Raw genomic sequence first — 21463 nt, forward strand, 5'->3', positions numbered from 1 at the left:
CTACTTAAACTTTTTTGGCCTTTTTCATCACTTATAAAATGGGCACACCATCTACCTCCATGAAATCTTGAGTTACAGGGATAATGTAAATTGAAACAGCTTTTTAAAAAAGGGACAGGTTTCCCTTTGGTGGACATGTGGAATCAAGGAAACTACAGACTAGTTTCACCCCAGCAACGTGAACCTTCACCTTCTGATGTTAACTTTGGGATCATGACCTCAGGCATCTTTTGCATATATCCTTCCAAAGGCAAATGCAACGAAGACAACTAGAATCACACCTTGGAGAGCTCACTCATACTCTGTGGTTCAGACCTCGCCAGGGAACAATCCTAAAGAATCTCAAGCACACAAAGTATATTCTTAAATATGGTTTAATACTCTTCTCCATTTCTGTACATCACAACACCAAGATTTCGCTGCTTAGGATCTCTCTGTAGAGGCTATAGAGAATGCAAAGGCTACGGTTTTCACCCCCTCTTATTTATGTGTTTGTATGTGTAAGTGTAATACATATCAGTATATATTGATACACACATCAATATATAATGCAATATATATCACCAAAGAGAACACATTGATTAAAGAAATACAAAAATTTGGCATCATTTCCAAACTTAAATAGTAAAAATAAAAACTACAAAAGGAGCTGCATACCCTAAATGTATCATGTGAAACAACAAGCATATTCAAAAATGTAAATTTACATCCAATTTCTCTGGTCTTGTCATATCACATTAGACCCATTTACAATGGCAAAACCCTAAGGTACTGCTGTGAAGAGAGCATGTTTGCTCGCTCTTGGGTGTTCTGCAAACAAACAGCAGAGCCCAAAGCAAAAGCCTGTTCCGGTGAAGCCTCCCACGTTGGTGAATACCAAAGAATTGACTCTTCTCACTGGGGGTTGAGACATCAGGTTATACATTGAAAGACAGTCATTTGGACCTCAGAGTACAGTGTGAGAACCAGAAGCTTTACATTTAAGACATACTCCCTTCATTCAAGTGAAACAGGATTATTGGAACGATAGGCAGGTCTGCAACCTGGGAACAAGGAGCTGGTTCAGACCAATAAAGCTACGAGTGACTGAGTCAAGTCAGTGAAGAACAGCAGTCAGGCACTAAAGTGTTAAAAGTACCCAATTTGAAAACCAAATGCACCCCACTACCCTATCAGTGTGGGAATGATACCAATTGACTTTTAAAACCTTTGGTCCTTCAAAGTCCATTTGGTATACTTTTTTTCCATTGCTACCACTGGGCACATCCTATACACTTTATTCACTGTCACCACCTTGGGCATGCCATGACCTTGCATGCCAGCTGGGGTCAAGTCCCACTTAGAGCCCAGCTGTGAAGCATAAGCTTCAGGTTTTCAGGCCCACTTTTGGATCCACCATATAGTTAAGTCCTTGGTGCCAGAAGCTGTGTCCCATCCCTTCCCACCCCTGCCCTCCCCACCACCCCCCTCCCATAATTTCTCATATGAGAGGTGCTTGTAAGTCCCATATTTGAAACAGATGCTCCAACCCCACCAGGAGGCCAGGGGTTTATAATTACATGCACAGTCATACATGTCTTGTCAGTCGTTCCTGTGAAAAACCTTGCAGTTCATTTAAAAAAAAAAAATCAAAACATTCACATAATCTCATGCCATCCAACACAAGGAAAACACGACCACCTCCCTTTTACCAAGGACAGACCCAAGCAAAATAAAATATTCTTTAAATTTCTTTGCGTCCACTTAAATTGCATGTTTTATTTCTCCCAATCCCAGCAATAGCACAGAAGCCCCATCATATCCATCCCAAACTGGTTTCTAGTAGGCTAAGATTATGGGAACCCTTGTCAATGCAACTGCAAAACAGATGGAAGCAAACAGTGCACTTGGCCCAAATGCTTCATGTGTCAGTTTTGACTTTGCAATGCAGTTTGCATCCTTGAAACTGACAGTCTGGAGGGGGAGGAGTAGTGTGAGGGAGTGAAGTTGAAATTGCCTCCTATTAGCTCACCCTTTCAACATTAAACAGACCAAGAGAGAAACGGTTCCGACATTTCACCGCGTGTATTTCTTCTTATGCAGTCTAAGCTGAGAATGCCATGTAAATGGGTCACTGCGAAATGCAGCAATTTAATTTTTCTCCAATCAAAATAAGAAACAAACCAGTATGATCTCATTTCTATTAACTTTTGAAGGTTTACAGCAGTTAAAGTATTTTTGATTCTATGTATGAAGGTTAAAAAAATCATTTTTTTTCATAAAATACAAGAGCAACCAATTTCACCATCGAGTAAAAGTAAAAACTGGGATTCTTTTTTAAATTAGTCCAAAGTGGGATTTTAGGAACTTAGTTGTAGGCTGCTGCGCTGACACCATGACAAACCAAAGTGTAGGGTTGGGTCTCGTTTTGTTTCGGTTTTCTTTTCAATATCCAATGCTCATGGATTAAGTTCTGGAAATGTTCCAATTGTAAGGCAGGGATCTGTTTGGATTCCACCACGGGTATGCTCCTTGGGTTGGATGCTGGAGGGTGAGGCACATTTTGCCGGACCCATGTCGACTACCTAGTAGTCATCAAGGTCAAAAAATTCATCATCTCCTCCTTGGTATTCCATTCCCTGGAAATCTACTCGGTACCGCAAGATACCTGGGGAAGCAAATCAAAGAGTCAATCATCTGTGTCTGTGTTCTTGCGATGGGGAGGGTTTGCTTCGATAAGGAAAGCCCAATTCCCTTGTAGAATTACAGGAAACAAAGAGATGGTGATAAAAAATAGTCCCAACCATAAGGCACCTGCATGGCACAGTCGGTTGGATGCCTGACCCTTGGTTTCGGCTTAGGTTGGGTAGTAATCTCAGGATGGTGGATTGCGCCCCATGTCAGGCTCCACACACTCAGCACAGAGAAGGCTTGAGTTTGTCTCTCCATCTGCCCCTCCGCACCCACCATGCATGCAGACTCCCCCTCCTCTCTAAAATAAATCAATCTTAAGAAAAGGGTCCCAACCAAGGAACCCACGACCATGCCAAGTGTTGCCTCCACCCACCTGCCTTGGTGGGTGATAAGGACACCTTGCCTGAAGTAACTTGATTTTGGGATAGACAGTAAAGCTTTGACCTGAGACCCTGGACTTTAACTTCCTTCCTTGCTACTCACCTCCAATTCCACCAAATCCTTTCACAAACTGGGATCCTTCTTGTGACTTATCTGTGACAATTTCCAATGTAGCTCCAAATTTTTTATAATTGTTAGCAAACCACTCCAGCAGGGGCATACTCTCAATCAGCTCATGTTCTTGTCCTGTCTACAAGGGTGACCATGAGATACAGAAAAAATGGGATCAAGATGTATCAAGACTTAGCGATCCTAGCTTCCCCATCCGCCATCATTCTCATTCTCCCTCTCATTGAGTGGGTATACAACTTTCTATATGAGTTCTGGTTTCTAGTGACATAATTCTGATAGGACAGTTCTTTTTCTTTCTTTTTTTTTTTTTTTTAAATTTTTTATTTATTTATGATAGTCACAGAGAGAGAGAGAGAGGCAGAGACGCAGGCAGAGGGGGAAGCAGGCTCCATGCACCGGGAGCCCGACGTGGGACTCGATCCTGGGTCTCCAGGATCGTGCCCTGGGCCAAAGGCAGGCGCCAAACCGCTGCGCCACCCAGGGATCCCCTTTCTTTTTTTTTTTTTTAAAGATTTTATTTTTTTATTCATAGACACAAAGAGAGAGGGGCACAGACACAGACAGAGGGAGAAGCAGGCTCCATGCAGGGAGCCCGATGTGGGACTCAATCTCGGGTCTCCAGGATCACACCCCAGGCTGCAGGCGGCTCCAAACCGCTGCGCCACTGGGGCTGCCCAGGACAGTTCTATTTCCAATAACATTCCTCCTAAGTCTCTGGTTTAGTGATGAAATGTCAACACACACTTAGTTTTTCAGCTTCTAGTTCCTGTTGTTTCAGAGTCAGACTGTAAAGTGTCTCTAGGCAGTACTCGTTTAACAACCCAGAAGAGACACAACAGAACTGCTTTGGGAATAGCCTTGTAAAAAATAAAGTCCTTCAAGACACAATTTGAGGAAGCTACTACCCCTAAGGGATCTGTGCTGGGCAGACGACACTTTAAGCTATGGTGATGGCATTTAGACCAAACCTATAGAAGCTGTTTCAGTGTAAGAGCTGATAAAGTCAGTGAAGCAAGCAGCAGATTCACAGTGCAAAAGAGATTTGACTAGTCAGTCAAATCTTCCTCTCTACTACTTCAAGAACGAGAATGCTTAACTAGGGATGCCTGGGTGGCTCAGCAGTTGGGAGTCTGCATTCAGTTCAGGGCGTGATCCTGGGGTTCTGGGATTGAGTCCCACATTGGGCTCCTTTGCAGGAAGCCTGCTTCTCCCTCTGCCTGTCTTTGTGTCTCTCAAGAATAAATAAATAAAATCTTAAAAAAAAAAATGCTTAACTACTTTAAAAATCCCAAGCAACAGTAACTATGGCATAGCCTCCTTTCTTAGAATCAGACTGGCATGTTGGAGAAAAAAGGTGACCACGTCCTGTTGCCCACCACTTCCCAAGTGCCAACAGTATGAAGTTCAGTTTCCTAAGGCAGATACTCTACACTGTCAGTGCTCTAACATGGATTTTTTTTTAAAGATTTTATTTATTTATTCATGAAAGACAGAGAGAGAGAGAGGCAGAGACATAGGCAGAGGGAGAGAAGCAGGCTCTCCACGAGAAGCCCGATGTGGGACTCGATCCCAGGACCCTAGGATCATGACCTGAGCCAAAGGCAGATGCTCAACCACTGAGTCACCCAGATGCCCCTCTAACATGGATTTATGTTTCCATGCATGTATCACCAAACTAGGAAAACAACCACATACCTCTTTGTCTGTGAAATGAGATTTATCCTTCTCTTGTTCTGGAGTTAGATAGAGAATTTTCTCTTCTGTAGTATTGGGGAAAAAAAGGTGTTAACCTGGTTCTCATATAGTAACAGATCTAAGTCTCATGAGAAAAGTCAGGTTAGGTGAAAGGGATTCTGAACTCCCATAAACCTTCTTTTCATAAACATTAGTCCACATGCACTGAATGGCTAACAGGTACGCTGCTCCTACTATAAGTAAACACCAAAGACATTCAAGATTCTTGTTCTCAGGAAACCTAAGTCTTAAGCAGACATTTATCACTTCAAGCAAAACAATTTATGAAAAATGAAGCCACCTCTTCCAAATCGCCACCCAAGGTTTCCAGAACACAGAGGTCACTAAGAAATAGCAGTCTTATTTTATTTTTTAATTCACATACCTTCTGTGCCTTGGCAATGAAGAACATATCTCATTATATCCAGATTTTCATAGACTATTAGAATCTCTACAGCTCCCATTTCTAAAGCCTTTAGTGTATCTTCAACTCCAAAACAGTACTTGCCCGTGTCCTGGCTGATTTCATCAAAGTATCGTCCTGTGATTAGGGAGAGGTAAGTACATATGTTAAGGTTTCCTTTGTAGATACAGACTTTCTTGCTCAAAATCCAAGAGAGAGAGAGAGAGGGGAAAAAAAAAAAAAAAAAAAAAAAAAAACCTTAAAAAATGAGTTATGTGCCAAAAGTCAGTGAAAAATTATTACTACTCTAGTCAAGACTCTAGAATTTGACTCAAGAGGTTAAGAGCTGGACCAAAAACACAACTGTTTGTAAAAATATGTGTGCTGTTAAATCAGAAACGAGGCCAAATAATGGCCAGATTAATCTCTAATTAAGGGCCTCTATTTACCACTCTCTTACAAGGGATAATCTGCAAAATAAGACTGAAGTTTGGTTCCTGTTGCCAAAGGGTAGAAATAGTAGAAATGTGAACCCATTTATTAGAACCCATGACTAAAAAAGATGGGTTCCACTGAAGAATTTTTTTTTTTTAAAGATTTTATTTATTCATGAGAGAGAGAGAGGCAAAGACAAAGACAAAGACAAAGGCAGATGGAGAAGCAGGCTCCATGCAGGGAGACTGATATGGGACTCGATCCCGGGTCTCCAGGATCACACCCCAGGCTGAAGGAGGCACTAAACCACTGAGCCACCGGGGCTGCCCTGAAGAACTTTTTAATACAAATGCTAAATCTAACTTTTCCCTTTTCACCATCTTGTTACATACATAAAATCACGTACACACAAATATACAGATAAAAACATTTCAAAGAGGAAGTAAATAAATTGTATTTCACTGATACCTATTAATTTCTTCTCTTGAATGAATTTCACGTTGGAAAGGACTTCAGTAGATAACTCAATAGCTTGGTTGAATCCATTTTCGCCACCATAGGAAATATCAACTAATTTTAAAACTTTTGATTGCAACCTCTGACAAAGATATACATTAAAAAAAAAAAAAAACAGCATCATTAGTACTTCAAAACTCTTTTACCAAGATCCACCATTTTTTTTTTAAAGATTTTATTTACTTATTCATGAGAGAGAGAGAGGCAGAAACATAGGCAGAGGGAGAAGCAGGCTCCATGCAGGGAGCCTGATGTGGGGACTCGATCCCAGGTCTCTAGGATTACACCCTGGGCTGAAGACTAAGTTTCTTGGTAAGGAAAAAGGAGACTGTTCCTGCCATCTAAGTTGGTAGCGTACACCACCATTTTGGTTGAGACTTCTATCATAATGCTGCTCCCTCTCCAGTAGAGCAACTTGGAAATGTGATTATGTCCCAGCCCATGTCATAAACCAAAGATATTTCTGGATCAAGTCAGCTAATCAGCTCTGTCATATTGCTAAGAGTTTTAATGCTTTATTTACCTCAACAAATAAATCAGAAAAATCAGCCCTTAGTTTCTTTGAAATCATACTTCATTTGGAGGCCAATTATCCACTATACTAGGAGCTGCCATAGGACCAGAATGATTCTATCTAAAATGGCTGGTTTTAAAAGAGAAAAAATACCGAGAAAAGTACAGGAGAATGTTTCTTCACTCCCTGCTCAGGAACATGATGTGGGGCTCGATCCCAGGACCTCAGGATCATGACCTGAGCTAACGGCAGATGCTTAACCGACTAAGCCACCCAGATACCCCTGGGGGAATGTTTTTTTTTTTTCTTTTAAAAAATATTTTATTATTTATTTTTTCATGAGAGACAGAGAGAGGCAGAGACACAGGCAGAGGGAGAAGCAGGCTCCCAGTGGGGAGCCCAATGTGGGACTCAATCCTATGACCCTGGAATCACGACCTGCGCCGGAGGCATACGCTTAACTACTGAGAGACACTCAGGCGTTCAGGGGGGCGGGGAGGGACGGGGGGTGTTTCTTAATAAACACCTTAATTCTGCCAATTAGAGCTAGGTTCTTTTTTCTTTGTTTTTTAGAGCTAGGTTTTTAAACACGAAATATATCATTTGAAAACCCAAAGAGATGCACGTGTTCCAGTACTCAAAAGACGCACTTACTACCGCCTAGCAATTAAAGCATCTACTTCTCACTTACCTGATCAAACATATCAGATTGACTTAGTTCAGTTTTAAAGTCCGCTGATCCAGCTAAAACAAGACCAGCCACATTCACTTTGTCCCCAGAAATAAACAGCTGTACAGCAGTCTCAGCTACTTTCCGAACATAGTTATGTCGCTTTTCCATTCTTAAACGAGCAAAACGCAAGGCTGATTGACCTCCTCTACCTTTGACACAAAAAGTGGGGGGAGAAAGGGCAATCATTAAAAAGCATAAAATAACTTGCTAAATAAAAACTAAGCAATCATGCTATTACCCAACAAAAGTACAAAGAGAAAAATTACTATTTCCTTAACTAAATGTTTGGCATAAACTGGTAATAGTTACCCGCTTAAAACGTTTAATTATCTTATCAAAAGAAGGAGCCAGAGGCACCAAGGAGTCATGAGTCCTTTCATGATGTTTATCCTATCACCTGGATTTATTAAAAAAATATATATTAAAGTAATCTCTACCCCCAATGTGGGGCTTGAACTCAAAACTTGGAGATCAAGAGTTGCAAACTCAACCAAATGAGCCAGTCAGGTGCCCCTACAGGCTGACCCTTAAATAATAAAGGTTTGAATTAAACTGTGTGGGTTCACTTATATGTGGATTTTTTCAATAAATACAATCTAGTTCTGTAAATATATTTTCTCTTCCATATGATTTTTAAAATATTTTTTCCTACTTTAAAAATATAGTAAAAAAAAAATAGTATAATATAACATTTATAATGTGTTAATTGATGGTTTATGTTAATGCTAAGGCTTCCCAGTAATAGTTTATTAGTAAAGTTTTTGGGTAGCCAAAAGTTACATGCCGATTTTCAACAAAAGCTATGTGTGTGTGGGGTCAGTGCCCCTCACTCCCATGTTGTTCAAGGGTCAACAGTACTATTTGTTTCTTTATTGCTAGACACAGATAAAATGGGCTTGTGTTCTCTTCTTGTGTTACCATGTTTCTTTGGGAGATCCACAGTGAACTTGTGCAAGACTTCTCTTGTGTTTCCTTGGAGTGTGCCAAAAAGTGCACCACTACCATCTATTACAATGAAGCCAAACTTGCTGTCATCTGAAAGTAGTGCTGTAAGAGCCTGAAAAGCAAACATAAGTACCACACAATAAATACCTAAGCTTTGCTAGGGTAAAGACAAAACCCAAAAGCAGGTATACTAGCCCTTTTACCCCACCCAGAATGGTATGAATACTTAGAGAAAAGCCATTTTATGGAATAATCTGGAATTCAGCTATAAATATGTAACCCATATGTACAATTCTGAACCAGCTGCAGGGGAAAAAAACCCAACAATATTGACGTGAAGCCTTTCAACAAACCTGACCTGGACACATGAATACAAACCCAAAAGAGATGGAGGATTCAGGTTCATTCTAGTCTTTGATTTAATTTAGAGTGATGGCAATTCATGAAACATAACAGTTAGAAGTCTAACCTAACAAAATAAGTCTAACCTCCAAAAGCTGACTTTCTGTAAAAGCCCAGCATCAACAGGCAGTATTCATCATAGCAAAGAGTATCTTGTAAATCAACTCTAGAGTAGGAGTATATGAGTAAAAAACCCGGAAACAAAGTCTATAAAAAGATCTAGTTTGGAAATTTTTCATTTAACTCCTATGTCTTGAGCCTCCTTAATGGTATCAGGATATAAAACTCAATCTTCTTTTAAAGGTATTATATAGCTAAATGATTTGGGTTTTATGGGGGAAAACCCTCCTTCTGGGTTAACATATAACTGTATCCCCATGGTTCTGCCTCCTGAAAGAGCAAATATTTAAATAGTCCTGGGCAAGAGTTTTCATGATGGGAGTCTACACCTGATAGATGACTAAATGCTAGATGCCAGGCTTTTCTGGAGCTAAGAAATATCCATTCCATTTTAACTAAGGAAGAAAATTTCTTTTAAGAATTGACCAGAAAGCAGATTAATCATTAAGGGTCAATCTTTATTTTTTTAAATTTAATTTTATTATTTTTTTAAATTTAATTTTATTTTTTTTTAATTTTATTTATGATAGGCACACAGTGAGAGAGAGAGAGAGGCAGAGACACAGGCAGAGGGAGAAGCAGGCTCCATGCACTGGGAGCCTGACGTGGGATTCGATCCTGGGTCTCCAGGATCACGCCCTGGGCCAAAGGCAGGCGCTAAACCGCTGCGCCACCCAGGGATAAGGGTCAATCTTTAACCAAACCATGTCTGATCATTAGCATTAAGACATGAATGTTATACACATTATGTCACAGTGTTTGGTAGCTTAATTTAGGTTTTCAGGAATTCTCATTGGGGAATACTTATCCCTCATAAGAATGTATAATCAGGGCAGCCCGGATGGCTCAGTGGTTTAGCGCCACTTTTCAGCCTAGGGCGTGCACCTGGAGACCCAGGATTGAATCCTACATCGGGCTCCCTGCATGAAGCCTGCTTCTCCCTCTGCCTGTGTCTCTTGTGAATAAATAAAATCTTAAAAAAAAAAAATTGTATAATCATCCTGATTACACGGAACATAAATTGTGTTGTGCAGTAGGTCACATTCATATGTACTTATCAATATATCAATTAAAAGCCAAAATAAACAGAGCTAACAAGATTAAACAGTACCTTGTAAGAGTTAAGGTTTAGAAATACTAATGAAGCTAGCTTAATAAGTTAAAGCTAAATAATATGCATACCAGGTAGCATTTAAATTAACAAGACTTAAAATCTGCTTTCATGAAACTAGATACAGGTAAATGGGACTAGATAAGAGCCTTCCCAATGAAGCTTTTCCCAGAAGGAGACTGACAAGATAGCCAAGAGAACAATCTCAACCATCTATGCAACAAACCAAGATTCAACTGGAACTGGACTTCCTGTCAAGTTAGCAGAAATCATCCATTGTAAACTGTGTCGACAAATGTCAGTTCTAATTCCACTGTAGAGGTTTTTCCCTAGGTCGATGAAAAGCAAAAGACTGAACTAGGAGCCAGCTGTGAATTCCTGATTGTTCTACTGTTGACTGATTTAGGTCACTCTAATGAGGCTTCCTTTCCACCCTTAAAATTTTATCTTATGGCAGCTCTGTCACTCAAAAGTTTTATTGGGGTGGGGGGGAAGCTCTTATAGTCCTAAAGATTTTATCATTTGTGAGCTGATAACTAAGGGTGCTAGAAATACAACCAAGTTCATGTGTGTATGTATACATACATACATATATATAAATATAAATATATATATACATATATATATATAGAGAGAAAGAGAGAGAGAGAGAGAGAGATGGAGATCAGGTGGGCAGTTACATCTTTACCTCTAACTAGTTCTCCAAACCCAATTTAGCACTTTCCTCAAACATGCTAAATGCTTAGGTCATTAAGTGTGTCACAAAGTATTTTTATTTTTTGCTAATAGCCAGCCTTGTGGTACAATGACTTGGAATCAGTCTGACGATTCTCCAAAAGCTTAAACAATTACATTACCCAGAAACTCCATTCCTTTTTTTTTCTTTAAAGATTTTATTTAAAAAAAAAAAAAAAAAAGATTTTATTTATTTATTCATGAGACACACACAGAGAGGAGAGAAAGAGAGAGAGGCAGAGACACAGACAGAGGGAGAACAGGCTCCATGCGGGGAGCCTGCTGTGGGACTGGATCCCAGGTCTCCAGGATCACGCCCGGGGCTGAAGGCGGCGCTAAACTGCTGAGCCACCAGGGCCGCCCAGAAATTCCATTCCTAAGCATACACCTGCCCCTCCTCCATGAAAACACACTGTCATGCAAAAATGTGTACATGTTCAGAGCAGCATTATTCCTAATAGCCAAACAGTGGAAATGACACAAATGCCCATCAAATCATGAACAGATACATAAAATGCAACAAATATCATTTCATAACAAAAAGAGATGAAGTACTGATGCTAAGTTAAAGAAACCAGTCACAAAAAGCTACCCACTGTATGAAATGCCCAACATAAGCGAATCTAGAGACAGTAAAGATCAGTCATAGCCTAGAGGTGAGAGGTCTTGAGAGGGTGGGAAAGAAGTGAGGATTGGTAATGACTTCTAATGGGTATGTGGTTTCTTTCTAGAATGATGAAAATTTTGTTTGAACTTCTTACCTCTGTATGGAATTTGTTGTCACACAAATACAATGACGTATTAATTGGTTTAAAAGGTTCAAAGTCAATGTTGACTTTCTTTTCCTTTCCTTCTTCTGTTACAATTGTACCACAGTAAACAACCAGGCCATTTGGAGGTACTGCAAAAAAACACAATTTCTCTACTTAAACCTGCAGCTAATTTTCCTCAATTAACAGAAAATATTCCAACAGTCTACTGTCCCTGGTCCTTTATTTTCAAATATTTTTTAAAAAATTTATTTTTAGTAATCTCTACACTCAATGCGAGGCTCAAACTTACAACCTGGAGATGAAGAACTGCATGCTCTACTGACTGAGCCAGCCAGATGCCCTATGTCCCTGGCTCCTTTAAAGCTTAATTTATATAAGGCAGAAATATTTGTCATCTTTCCTGCAGAATCCTTTCCCTAATTTTGAAAAATTCTGAAATGTTTTAAAAAGGAGGATTTATGTCTTTAATTAACTACTAAAGAAAAGTAACTTAAAAAAAAGGTTAAATTCCAAGGCCGAAGGGACATTGCTGATAGATGTCTGAAAAAAACAAAAACATTAGTAACCAAAGGCATCATGGCAGGATCACAGTGGAAAATATAACCAAGATAAAGTAGAGGAGGAAAATGATTAAGCTCTAGATTACCTTTGTTATAAAGTTTGAGTCTTTGTTGTACAGATGTAATGGCTCCCAGGACTGAAAGGCGGTTTACTCGTGACTTAATGTTAGATGCAGTTCCAAACTCATCTGCTAACATTTTTGCCACTCGTGAAATCTGGTCTTTGGGAGGAATGATCAATGATATCATGCTTGTGCCATTGCTGTGGAAGAAAGAATAACATTAGAGGTTCAAGTACCACATTAGTGAAGAGTTTAAATTCATGTTTATCATTGTTCAGAATATGGTAGGCACTCAATTATTTGTTTTATTTTATTTAAAGATTTTATTTATTTATTCATGAGAGACACGCAGAGAGAGGCAGAAAGGCAGAGGGAGAAGCGGGCTCCATGCAGGAAGTCCGATGTGGGACTTGATCCCAAAGACTCCAGGATCATGCCCTAAGTCAAAGCCAGATGCCCAACCACTGAGCCACCCAGGTGTCCCATGTTTGTTTATTTTTATTTATTTACTTTTAAAGATTTTTAATTTATTTGAGAGAGAGAGAGAGAGAGAGAGAGAGAGGCAGGCAGAGACAAGCAGAGAGAGAAGCAGGCTCCATGCAGGGAGCCCGAAGTGGGACTAGATCCTGGATCTCCAGGATCAGGCCCTGGGCTGCAGCTGGTGTTAAACCGCTGAGCCACCCAGGCTGTCGCCGTTTATTTTTATTTTATTTTTTTTTTTTATTTTTATTTTTTAAAGATTTTATTTATTTATTCATGAGAGACACAGAGAGAGAGAGAGAGAGAGAGGCAGAGACACAGGCAGAGGGAGAAGCAGGCTCCATGCAGGGAGCCCGACGCAGGACTCGATCCCGGGTCTCCAGGATCACACCCTGGGCTGAAGGCGGCGCTAAACCGCTGAGCCACCAGGGCTGCCCCCTGTTTATTTTTAAATAAATATTTTATTTGCTAGAGAGAGAGTGTGTGTGTATACATGTGTGCGGACAAGCAGGGGGGAGGGGCAGAGGAGAAAGACAGGCAGACTCCCTGTTGAACCGGGAGCCTCATGCTGGGCTCAATCCTAGGACCCTGAGACCATGACCTGAACTGAAGTCAGTCGCTTAACCAACTGAGCTCCCCAGATGCCCCCGTACTCAAGTATATGAATGAATTTTAGCTATGTAAAGAAAAAGACAGCCCTCTAAGAGATGCTTGGGAAACACCTCATTCTTCAAGGGTCAAGAGAGAAACATTCATTAGGGGGTGACAACAGGCTGGAATTTGACAGAGTCCATGGCAGAGGCCTAGAATCTTGTGGTTCTTCAGTGGGAGAAGCTGTCACAGGATGATGTAACCAGTTTTTACCAAGCCCAGATGAAATAACAAATGAATATTATCCTGTCTGCCCTTACCCCCTTTAAATTCCAGGCTCACTATGAATTTATAATCACTAATTTAGCACCCTAAGTAATCTGATAATGGGAGTGTCTTGGAATTCACACATATTCCCAATTAAGAAATCACACACATCTATGTGTATCTCTAAATGTGCTTTACATATTAATCACTTAAAAAATATTTTATTTACTTATTCATGGGAGAGACAGAGACACAGGCAGAGGGAGAAGCAGGCCACACATAGGAAGCCCGATGTGGGACTCGATCCTGGGACCCCAGGATCACGCCCTGGGCCAAAGGCAAGTGCTAAACCGCTGAGCCACCTAGGGATCCCCGTATTAATCACTTTTGATTTTGAGAAGATACACGCGCGCGCGTGCACACACACACACCATACACTAAGAAGCTGGTCAATTCTGGGTGCTTAAACAAATTCAAGCTTTTTAAGCTTCCAGAATGAAAAATGAGGACCAAACTCTGAACTATGGAGGACAAACACTATTACCAAGGCCTTGCCACATGGACGGACCCTTAGGAGTAGCCACCCACTTCTAACTGATGCTGATGCCAATGACATCTTTTTTAGCTACGTTATCTGAAGGTACATTAAAAAAGTTTTTTTTTATTTTTTATTAATTCACGTGAGACAGAGAGGGAGGCAGAGACATAAGCAGAGGGAGAAGCAGGCTCCATGCAGGGAGCCAGATGGGAGACTCAATCCCAGGACCCCAGGATCACGCACCGAGCCAAAGGCAGACGCTCAACCACTGAGCCACCGAGACGTCCCTTTTTTAGTTCCACTTTATTTTTTTTTAAAGATTTTACTAAAATTAAAAACTTTTATGCTTTAAAGGACACCATCAGGAGTGCCTGGGTGGCTCAGTGGTTAAGCATCTGTCTTTGGCTTAGGTTGTGAACCCAGGGTCCTGGGATCAAGCTCCCAGGCTGAGCCTGCTTTCTCCTTCTCTCCCTTGCTCGAGCTCTCACTATCTCAATCTCTTGCAAATAAATAAAATCTTAAAAAAAAAAAAAAAAAAAGATAAAGGACACCATCAAGAAAGTAAAAAGCCAACTCAGAATGGGAGACAATACTTGCTAATCATTTAAGGTTCAACAGTTAACCACATGATACAACCAATCCATCCATACCATCTGAGGTATATGCTCAAGAGAAATGAAAACAAATATGGGTATGGGGAACCTTCTTTCTGGGTTGATAAAAATGTTCTCAAATTAGATAGCGGTGATTGTTGCATAACTCTTAAGAAACCAGTATGCTGTGTCCTTTAAAAGGGGCCTAATTAAGAGGTTGACCAGCTGGCTCAGTCAGAAGAGAGTGCAACTCTTGATTTTGGGGTTGTGGGTTTGAGCCCTGCTGGGTACAGAGATTACTCAAATAAATAAATCTTTAAAACAACAAAAGCAGGAAAACCCCATCCTGCCCCTAAATGATGAGGGGAGTAATTAGAGGTGCCTGGCTGGCTCAGCTGGTGAAGCATGGGACTCTTGATCTCAGAGTTGTGAGTTTGGGCCCCATGTTGGGCACAGAGCTTATTTACTTTAAAAATAGATATTTAGGGATCCCTGGGTGGCGCAGCGGTTTGGCGCCTGCCTTTGGCCCAGGGCGCGATCCTGGAGACCCGGGATCGAATCCCACGTCGGGCTCCCGGTGCATGGAGCCTGCTTCTCCCTCTGCCTGTGTCTCTGCCTCTCTCTCTCTCTGTGACTATCATAAATAAATAAAAATTAAAAAAAAAAAAAAAAAAAAAAAAAAAAAAAAAAATAGATATTTAAAAAGGGAATAATTTTTACAGTATGTAAAACCGTGTATGAATAAGGCAGTTTATAAAAAAAAAAATCGGCAGCCCCAGTGGCTCAGCGGGGGTGTGATCCTGGAGACCCGGGATCCAGTCCCATGTCTGGCTCCCTGCATGGAGCCTGCTTCTCCTTCTGCCTGTGTCTCTGCCTCTCTCTCTCTCATGAATAAATAAATAAAATCTTAAAAAAAAAAAAATCTATAGGAAAGACTCAGAACAGGTTACTCCTTTTAAAATCTCTTGGACTTTTAACCTGACAGCTTACTAGAAAAGCCAAGGTTTCTCTGAGAAATGTTAATTTGTGTTTACTAAATTAACAATAAATTGTTATTTTTGTTAAAAAAACTAGGTCATCAGTATTATTAGGAAGAGTGGCAATATGAACAGAATCAACTCTGTAATACATATATATAGGAAGTTATGAGCCCCATATCTAATAGCTGGCTTTCTTACAATAGCTACCTATAAACTGAACCAATTTATATTATATAATATACATAACTGTATTATATACAGTAAAACGAATTTCACAAATTTATTTTTCCTCAGTATTAGTGATAGAAAGGGACCTCATTTACAGAAGACCCTGCCCTTTCAAAGTTTCCTCCTAGTGGTAAATACCACAGGTTCTCTTGACAGGTTTTCTCTATAAGCAGACAGGCTGCCTATCTAGCCTTTCCAACTATCAAATAGTTACTCTCAGATTATCAGCTTTTTTTCTATCTCTGAAACTGGCACTGTTTCTGCTGAGGTTTCTATTCAAAACCCAGAAGGCATGTTCATAACTTCCGCAATACTTTCCTCAATGAACTACAAGTTGATCAATGACAGTACACAGTAAAGTATGCTATGTGCACTGCTGCCACCCCTCGGGTAGGGGAGCAAATATTCTAGCCAAACCAGACAATCAAGCCGTCTTACAGAAGAGCAGCTTCACTTGGCATTACAAACATAATCAAAATGACCACAAAGCAAAGATGCTTCAAAACAACCCTTTGTGGGCTCCTGGGTGGCCCAATTGCTTAAGCATCTGCATCTGGCTCAGGTTATGATCCCAAGGTCCTGGGATGGAGCCCCACATTGGGCTCCCTGCTTGTGGGGAGGGGCGGGGGGCTTGCTTCTCAGTCATCCCTCCCCCCCCCGCTTGTGCTTCCCACTCTCAAATAAATAAATAAATAAATAAATAAATAAATAAATAAATATCTTAAGAAACCAAACCAAAACAATCCTTTGCTCATGTGCAAACACACATTAAGTCAGGTTTATCACTCTCTTAAATGTTTTTCATATCAATTTTCTCAGTACAACTACAAAAAGAAACTTTTAAAAAATATTTTATTTATTTAGGGACACCTGGGTGGCTCAGTGGTTTAGTGCCTGCCTTCGATTCAGGGCCTGATCCTGGGGTCCGGGGACTGAGTCTCACATTGGACTTCCTGCATGGAGCCTGCTTCTCCCTCTGCCTGGGTCTTTATTTATTCATGAGAGACAGAGAGAGAGAGAGAGAGGCAGAGACACAGGCATGGGAGCCTGATACGGGACTCGATCCCAGGACTCCAGGATCAGGCCCTGGGCCAAAGGCAGGCACTAAACCACTGAGCCATCCAGGTGTCTCAAGAAACTTTTTCTAAAGGAGGACAAAGTGTCTAGAAATAAAAATTTCTACGTACTGATCTACCTGTGGCCATGTTCCAGTTTCTGAACTAGATGGAAAAAGAATTCCCAAATGAAACAAAATTGGTATCTTGTATTAAAAAAAAAGAAAAAAAAAAGCTTTTACAGTGAATCTGTTGGATCCTATTTTTATTTTTAAAGCAACCAACTGTAACAAACTGCTATTCTTCCAATATTTATCTTGCTAGGTTTCCTTCCCTTTCCTTTCCTTTCTTTCTTTCAAGATTTTATTTATTTATTCATGAGAAACACACACAGAGAGAGAGAGAGAGAGAGAGGCAGAGACACAGGCAGAGGGAGAAACAGGTTGATGCGGGACTCAATCCCGGGTCTCCAGGATCACACTCTGGGCTGGAGGTGGCGCTAAACCGCTGAGCCACCTGGGCTGCCCTCTGGCTAGGTTTCTAAGAAGGAAATTTCCAAAGAGCCTTTCTGATAATTTCTTATGACGTTATGTCAAACTCTACAGATCAAGGAGGAGACGAGGTGTTTCCTCTGGGAGGACGTGGAAACATTAGGCAGGTAAATTTAACTTCAAATATGGCCTCTTATCGTAGCTACCACCTACCTGTCTCTACACAGGAGCCTGTCAATTTATGCACATGCACAATATGAAAATATAGAAGATGGGGAAAAAAGACATATATTTTAATACCGACTTTTACTAGCTTGTGCTAGTTTTTAGATTAATAATTCTCAAGAGAGCATATTTCTCTACCCTATAAGCTCTTGGAAATCTTTACAGACTAAGAGTTATTTCTCAAAAGGGCTCAGTTTTTAAAAGCTTACGTGCTCTGATTTACAGAGTAGTTTCCTAGGAGATGGAACTAGCAAAGAGGCAATCAGTAGGGAATGGAATGAGAAGGGGCTCCAAGGATAGCAGGGGTGAAGCTCACTCAGCTCAGGAAGCAAACAGGCACCAAACCCCAAAGGATGAAAAGTTTGACGCTAAAGAGGATGTTGGGACAAATTCACTGAGTGAACTCAAAATGCCTGAAGGAAATCCTTAAAGCAAGATAATCATGCAGAGGACAAAGCAATGACCTTAAGATAAGCAGCTATTTACTTTCCACTGCAGATAGGTTAAGCAGATAAGCATTCATTAAGCAACTTCACTGTATAGCACCAGAGCTGGACAACCAACTTTACACTTACATCCACGTAACATTCTAGAGAGTACAAAGTAGTGAAGATTCCTGAGGAATAGGTTTCTACTTAACTAATTCAGAAATGTAGCTTGCAAAAAAAAAATCGTCGTATTTCTGCCAAGTTGCTCAATCTCAAGCACCACCTGAAAGTTAGTTTTGGCTTCTTACTCCTTTGGATTTTGATTAACACTCAAAAAAGTACCTTTCACTAGTTTCCGTGAAACTATCCTATGTGGGATGGTGGTGGTGGAAACAAACACCTAAAGTTTTTATTTTATTAATTTTTTTAAAAATTTTATTTATTCATGAGAGACACACACACACTGAGAGAGAGAGAGAGAGAGAGAGAGAGAGAGAGAGGGGGGCGCAGAGACACAGGCCTGAGCCGAAGGCAGAGGCAGACGTTCAACCACTGGGGCACCCAGGTGACCCCACCTTTTAAAGTTCCTCTTTATTTAAAGGCTACTTTATAATACCTGGTTTTTTGTTGTTGTTTTTTTTGTATATTGGCTTTAAGAGAAATAAAGTTTTTCCAGTAAAGCTTCCAAACAAAATAAGCACTCATTTACCCCCAAGGCAAGCCAATCAAAGCTGTTAGACCAGTTTGTGTAAACACCAAAATAAAATCAAGGAAGTTGAATATTTTATTTTAAAGCAACCCAAGCAACCCACAGGGAAGAAGGAGAAGTAAACCTTTCACCAAGGAGTTGCTGGACACATCTGCAACATATCCTTTTAAAATTTTAATAGGTTTTCATCTACTGTTCTGCTTTGTCACTATATCCTTTACCAAAAATCAAAAGGCTCTCATTCAAGAGTCAGTGAATTATGCAGCACAGCAATGATTCACATGCAGGTTGTAAAGACTGGGCAAAGCAAGACAAAGCATTTAACAATGTGGTACATAAGGCTTTCTGGGGCCTCTGCTCTTCGATTCCTTCTTGTTCTCACCATATTTGGGGCACTTTCCCTTATCAAAGAAGGGTTTATCAATGCTTCCAGAGGACTAACTTCTGAGCAACAAAATAGCTGGGAGACAGAAGGAAGAAGTAGTTGTTTTTTTTTTTTGTTTTTTTTTTTTTTTTTTTTTTTAGGAAGAAGTAGTTGTAAATAGACTAAATGCAGACAGTAAATAAAGCCAGACAGAACTCCGGAAGGAAGAGAATTTAAATAAAGAGCTGACAGCTCTTCCTTCCTTCAGTCTCACACCGCTGAAGGAAAAGTTTCCCTTCCTGATGTGGGAAGTTACGATAGTGCCACCAGTTATTCATCCAAGGTTTCCTGAACCCTGAGCAATATGGACAGGGCAGCATTGATAAAGTCACTCTATGGGCCAGGTCTGAAATACCTGTAAGGTAGAAAAAGCAAGGTGAGCAGAGCAGAGCCTGTACTCCGGGGTGTGTAGAACTTCAGGTATCACAGAGTTGCAGACTTTGGATTCAAGGTACCTTCTGACAAGACAGGCAAAGACAATCTAGGCACTCTGACTTGTATAAGTTTTATCAAGTTCATCAATGATGCTCAACACTTTAGAAAGGTAGCTGGAAAAAAAAAAAAAACTGTGGTTCATGCAAGGCTGTCTACTGAACTATTTGCACTTCAGTGCAAGTTTTCCTTGGGAAAACTTTCTAAAAGAGCAAAACAAAAAAATAATTCTCATACACAAAAAGATCTCCCCTTCCTGGGCAGCCCCAGTGGCGCAGCGGTTTAGTGCCGCCTGCAGCCCAGGGCGTGATCCTGGAGACCCTGGATCAAGTCCCACGTCGGGCTCTCTGCGTGGAGCCTGCTTCTCCCTCTGCCTGTGTCTCTGCCTCTCTCTCTCTCTGTGTCTCTATGAATAAATAAATAAAATCTTAAAAAAAAAAAAAAGACTGATTCAAATACAATCATATCAATTCTGATGTGTAATAGGGCTGAGAATCACTGGGTCTGGCTTGCTTTCTGCAACTTGAAGCAGAATTTCTTGGCCAGCTGAAGCCAGGGATTCTAGGACTCTGTCCCCAACTAGAGAAGAGAAACTCAGAAAGCCACCAGCTGGAGGTAAGCAGATGTCATTTGGCCTAGCAGCAGTACAACCACAATGAACTGTCCAACTTTTCCCTGACAGAACACCCACTACCCCCAAATGCCCTGCCCACCCATCTCATCACCCCAACTTAACAGAATTACTTTCAGTTTAGGACCAGGTAGTAGACTGCCTAGTATACTCTGTAGTTGGGATTTAGAGTGTGTGTTCCCCAAGGAGCTATCATATCAATGTTTGATGACTGGGATTGTGCCTAGGAGATGAGTAGCCAAAGCTTCCCACCATCCTTTTTTAAGCTCAAAAAAGCTCAACTTAAATCTTATTCAAATCATTTTTGGGAATCGCTAAGCTAGCCACATTATATGGATCATCGGGTATAAAGCAACGAGTTCCTCTCTAATTTCTACTGCCTTTGTCCATATGTTGTTTTTTTAAGATTTTATTTATTTATATGAGAGAGAGCTAGAGCAAGCATGAGCAGGGGGAGGAGGAGAGGGAGAGGAGCAGACTCCTTACTGAGTGCAGAGACCGCAGGTCAGGAGCCAAAGTTAGATGCCTGACCGACTAAGTCACCTAGGCATCGCCTGTCCATATTCTTTTTTTTTTTTTTTATTTTTTTTTATTTATTTATGATAGTCACAGAGAGAGAGAGAGAGGCAGAGACACAGGCAGAGGGAGAAGCAGGCTCCATGCACCGGGAGCCCGACGTGGGATTCGATCCCGGGTCTCCAGGATCATGCCCTGGGCCAAAGGCAGGCGCCAAACCGCTGCGCCACCCAGGGATCCCCCCTGTCCATATTCTTTATTCACCATGGGATTTCTATTTTTCTTTTACCAAACATGCAAAACTAAGTTTATTATTTATTTTTTTAAGATTTTATTTATTGATTGATGAGAGACACACAGAGAGAGAAAGAGGTAGAAGCAGGCTCCATGCAGGGAGCCTGATGTGGGACTCGATCCCAGGACTCCAGGATCACGCCCCTGGCTGAAGGTGGCGCTAAACCGCTGAACTACTGGGGCTGCCCGCAAAACTAAGTTTAACTTTGAAACTGTAGATATCTTTTTGATATGGGCCTAATACAGAAACAATGTGGGAGGTTGGTTAGGAGTATGGATTTTTGTTTTATTTTTTTATTTTTATTTTTTATTTTTAAAAAATTTTTATTTATGATAGTCACAGAGAGAGAGA

The 21463-nt window shown here is 40.7% G+C and overlaps 1 protein-coding gene across 3 annotated transcripts in view; it reads right to left on the bottom strand.

The window, feature by feature from the left end:
* Positions 1–358: 358 nt before the first annotated feature.
* The window catches only part of ETF1 (eukaryotic translation termination factor 1), a 32491-nt gene continuing 11386 nt past the window's right edge, over positions 359–21463 (bottom strand). For 2 of the 3 annotated variants that reach the window (XM_025432044.3, XM_025432042.3), the window contains 9 exons: positions 12254–12429; positions 11596–11735; positions 8440–8578; positions 7480–7670; positions 6227–6356; positions 5306–5461; positions 4882–4946; positions 3157–3304; positions 359–2647 (listed from right to left, as the gene is read on the bottom strand). In XM_025432044.3, the coding sequence (XP_025287829.1) occupies positions 2565–2647; positions 3157–3304; positions 4882–4946; positions 5306–5461; positions 6227–6356; positions 7480–7670; positions 8440–8578; positions 11596–11735; positions 12254–12429 (1228 nt within the window). In that variant the 3' untranslated portion in view covers positions 359–2564. Of the gene's footprint in view, positions 2648–3156; positions 3305–4881; positions 4947–5305; positions 5462–6226; positions 6357–7479; positions 7671–8439; positions 8579–11595; positions 11736–12253; positions 12430–19593; positions 19616–21463 lie in introns of those variants that run through there. The other variant, XM_025432045.3, reaches the window with a different exon arrangement.

This window comes from Canis lupus, chromosome 11, assembly GCF_003254725.2.
Source record: "Canis lupus dingo isolate Sandy chromosome 11, ASM325472v2, whole genome shotgun sequence".
Taxonomy (NCBI): Eukaryota; Metazoa; Chordata; class Mammalia; order Carnivora; family Canidae; genus Canis; species Canis lupus.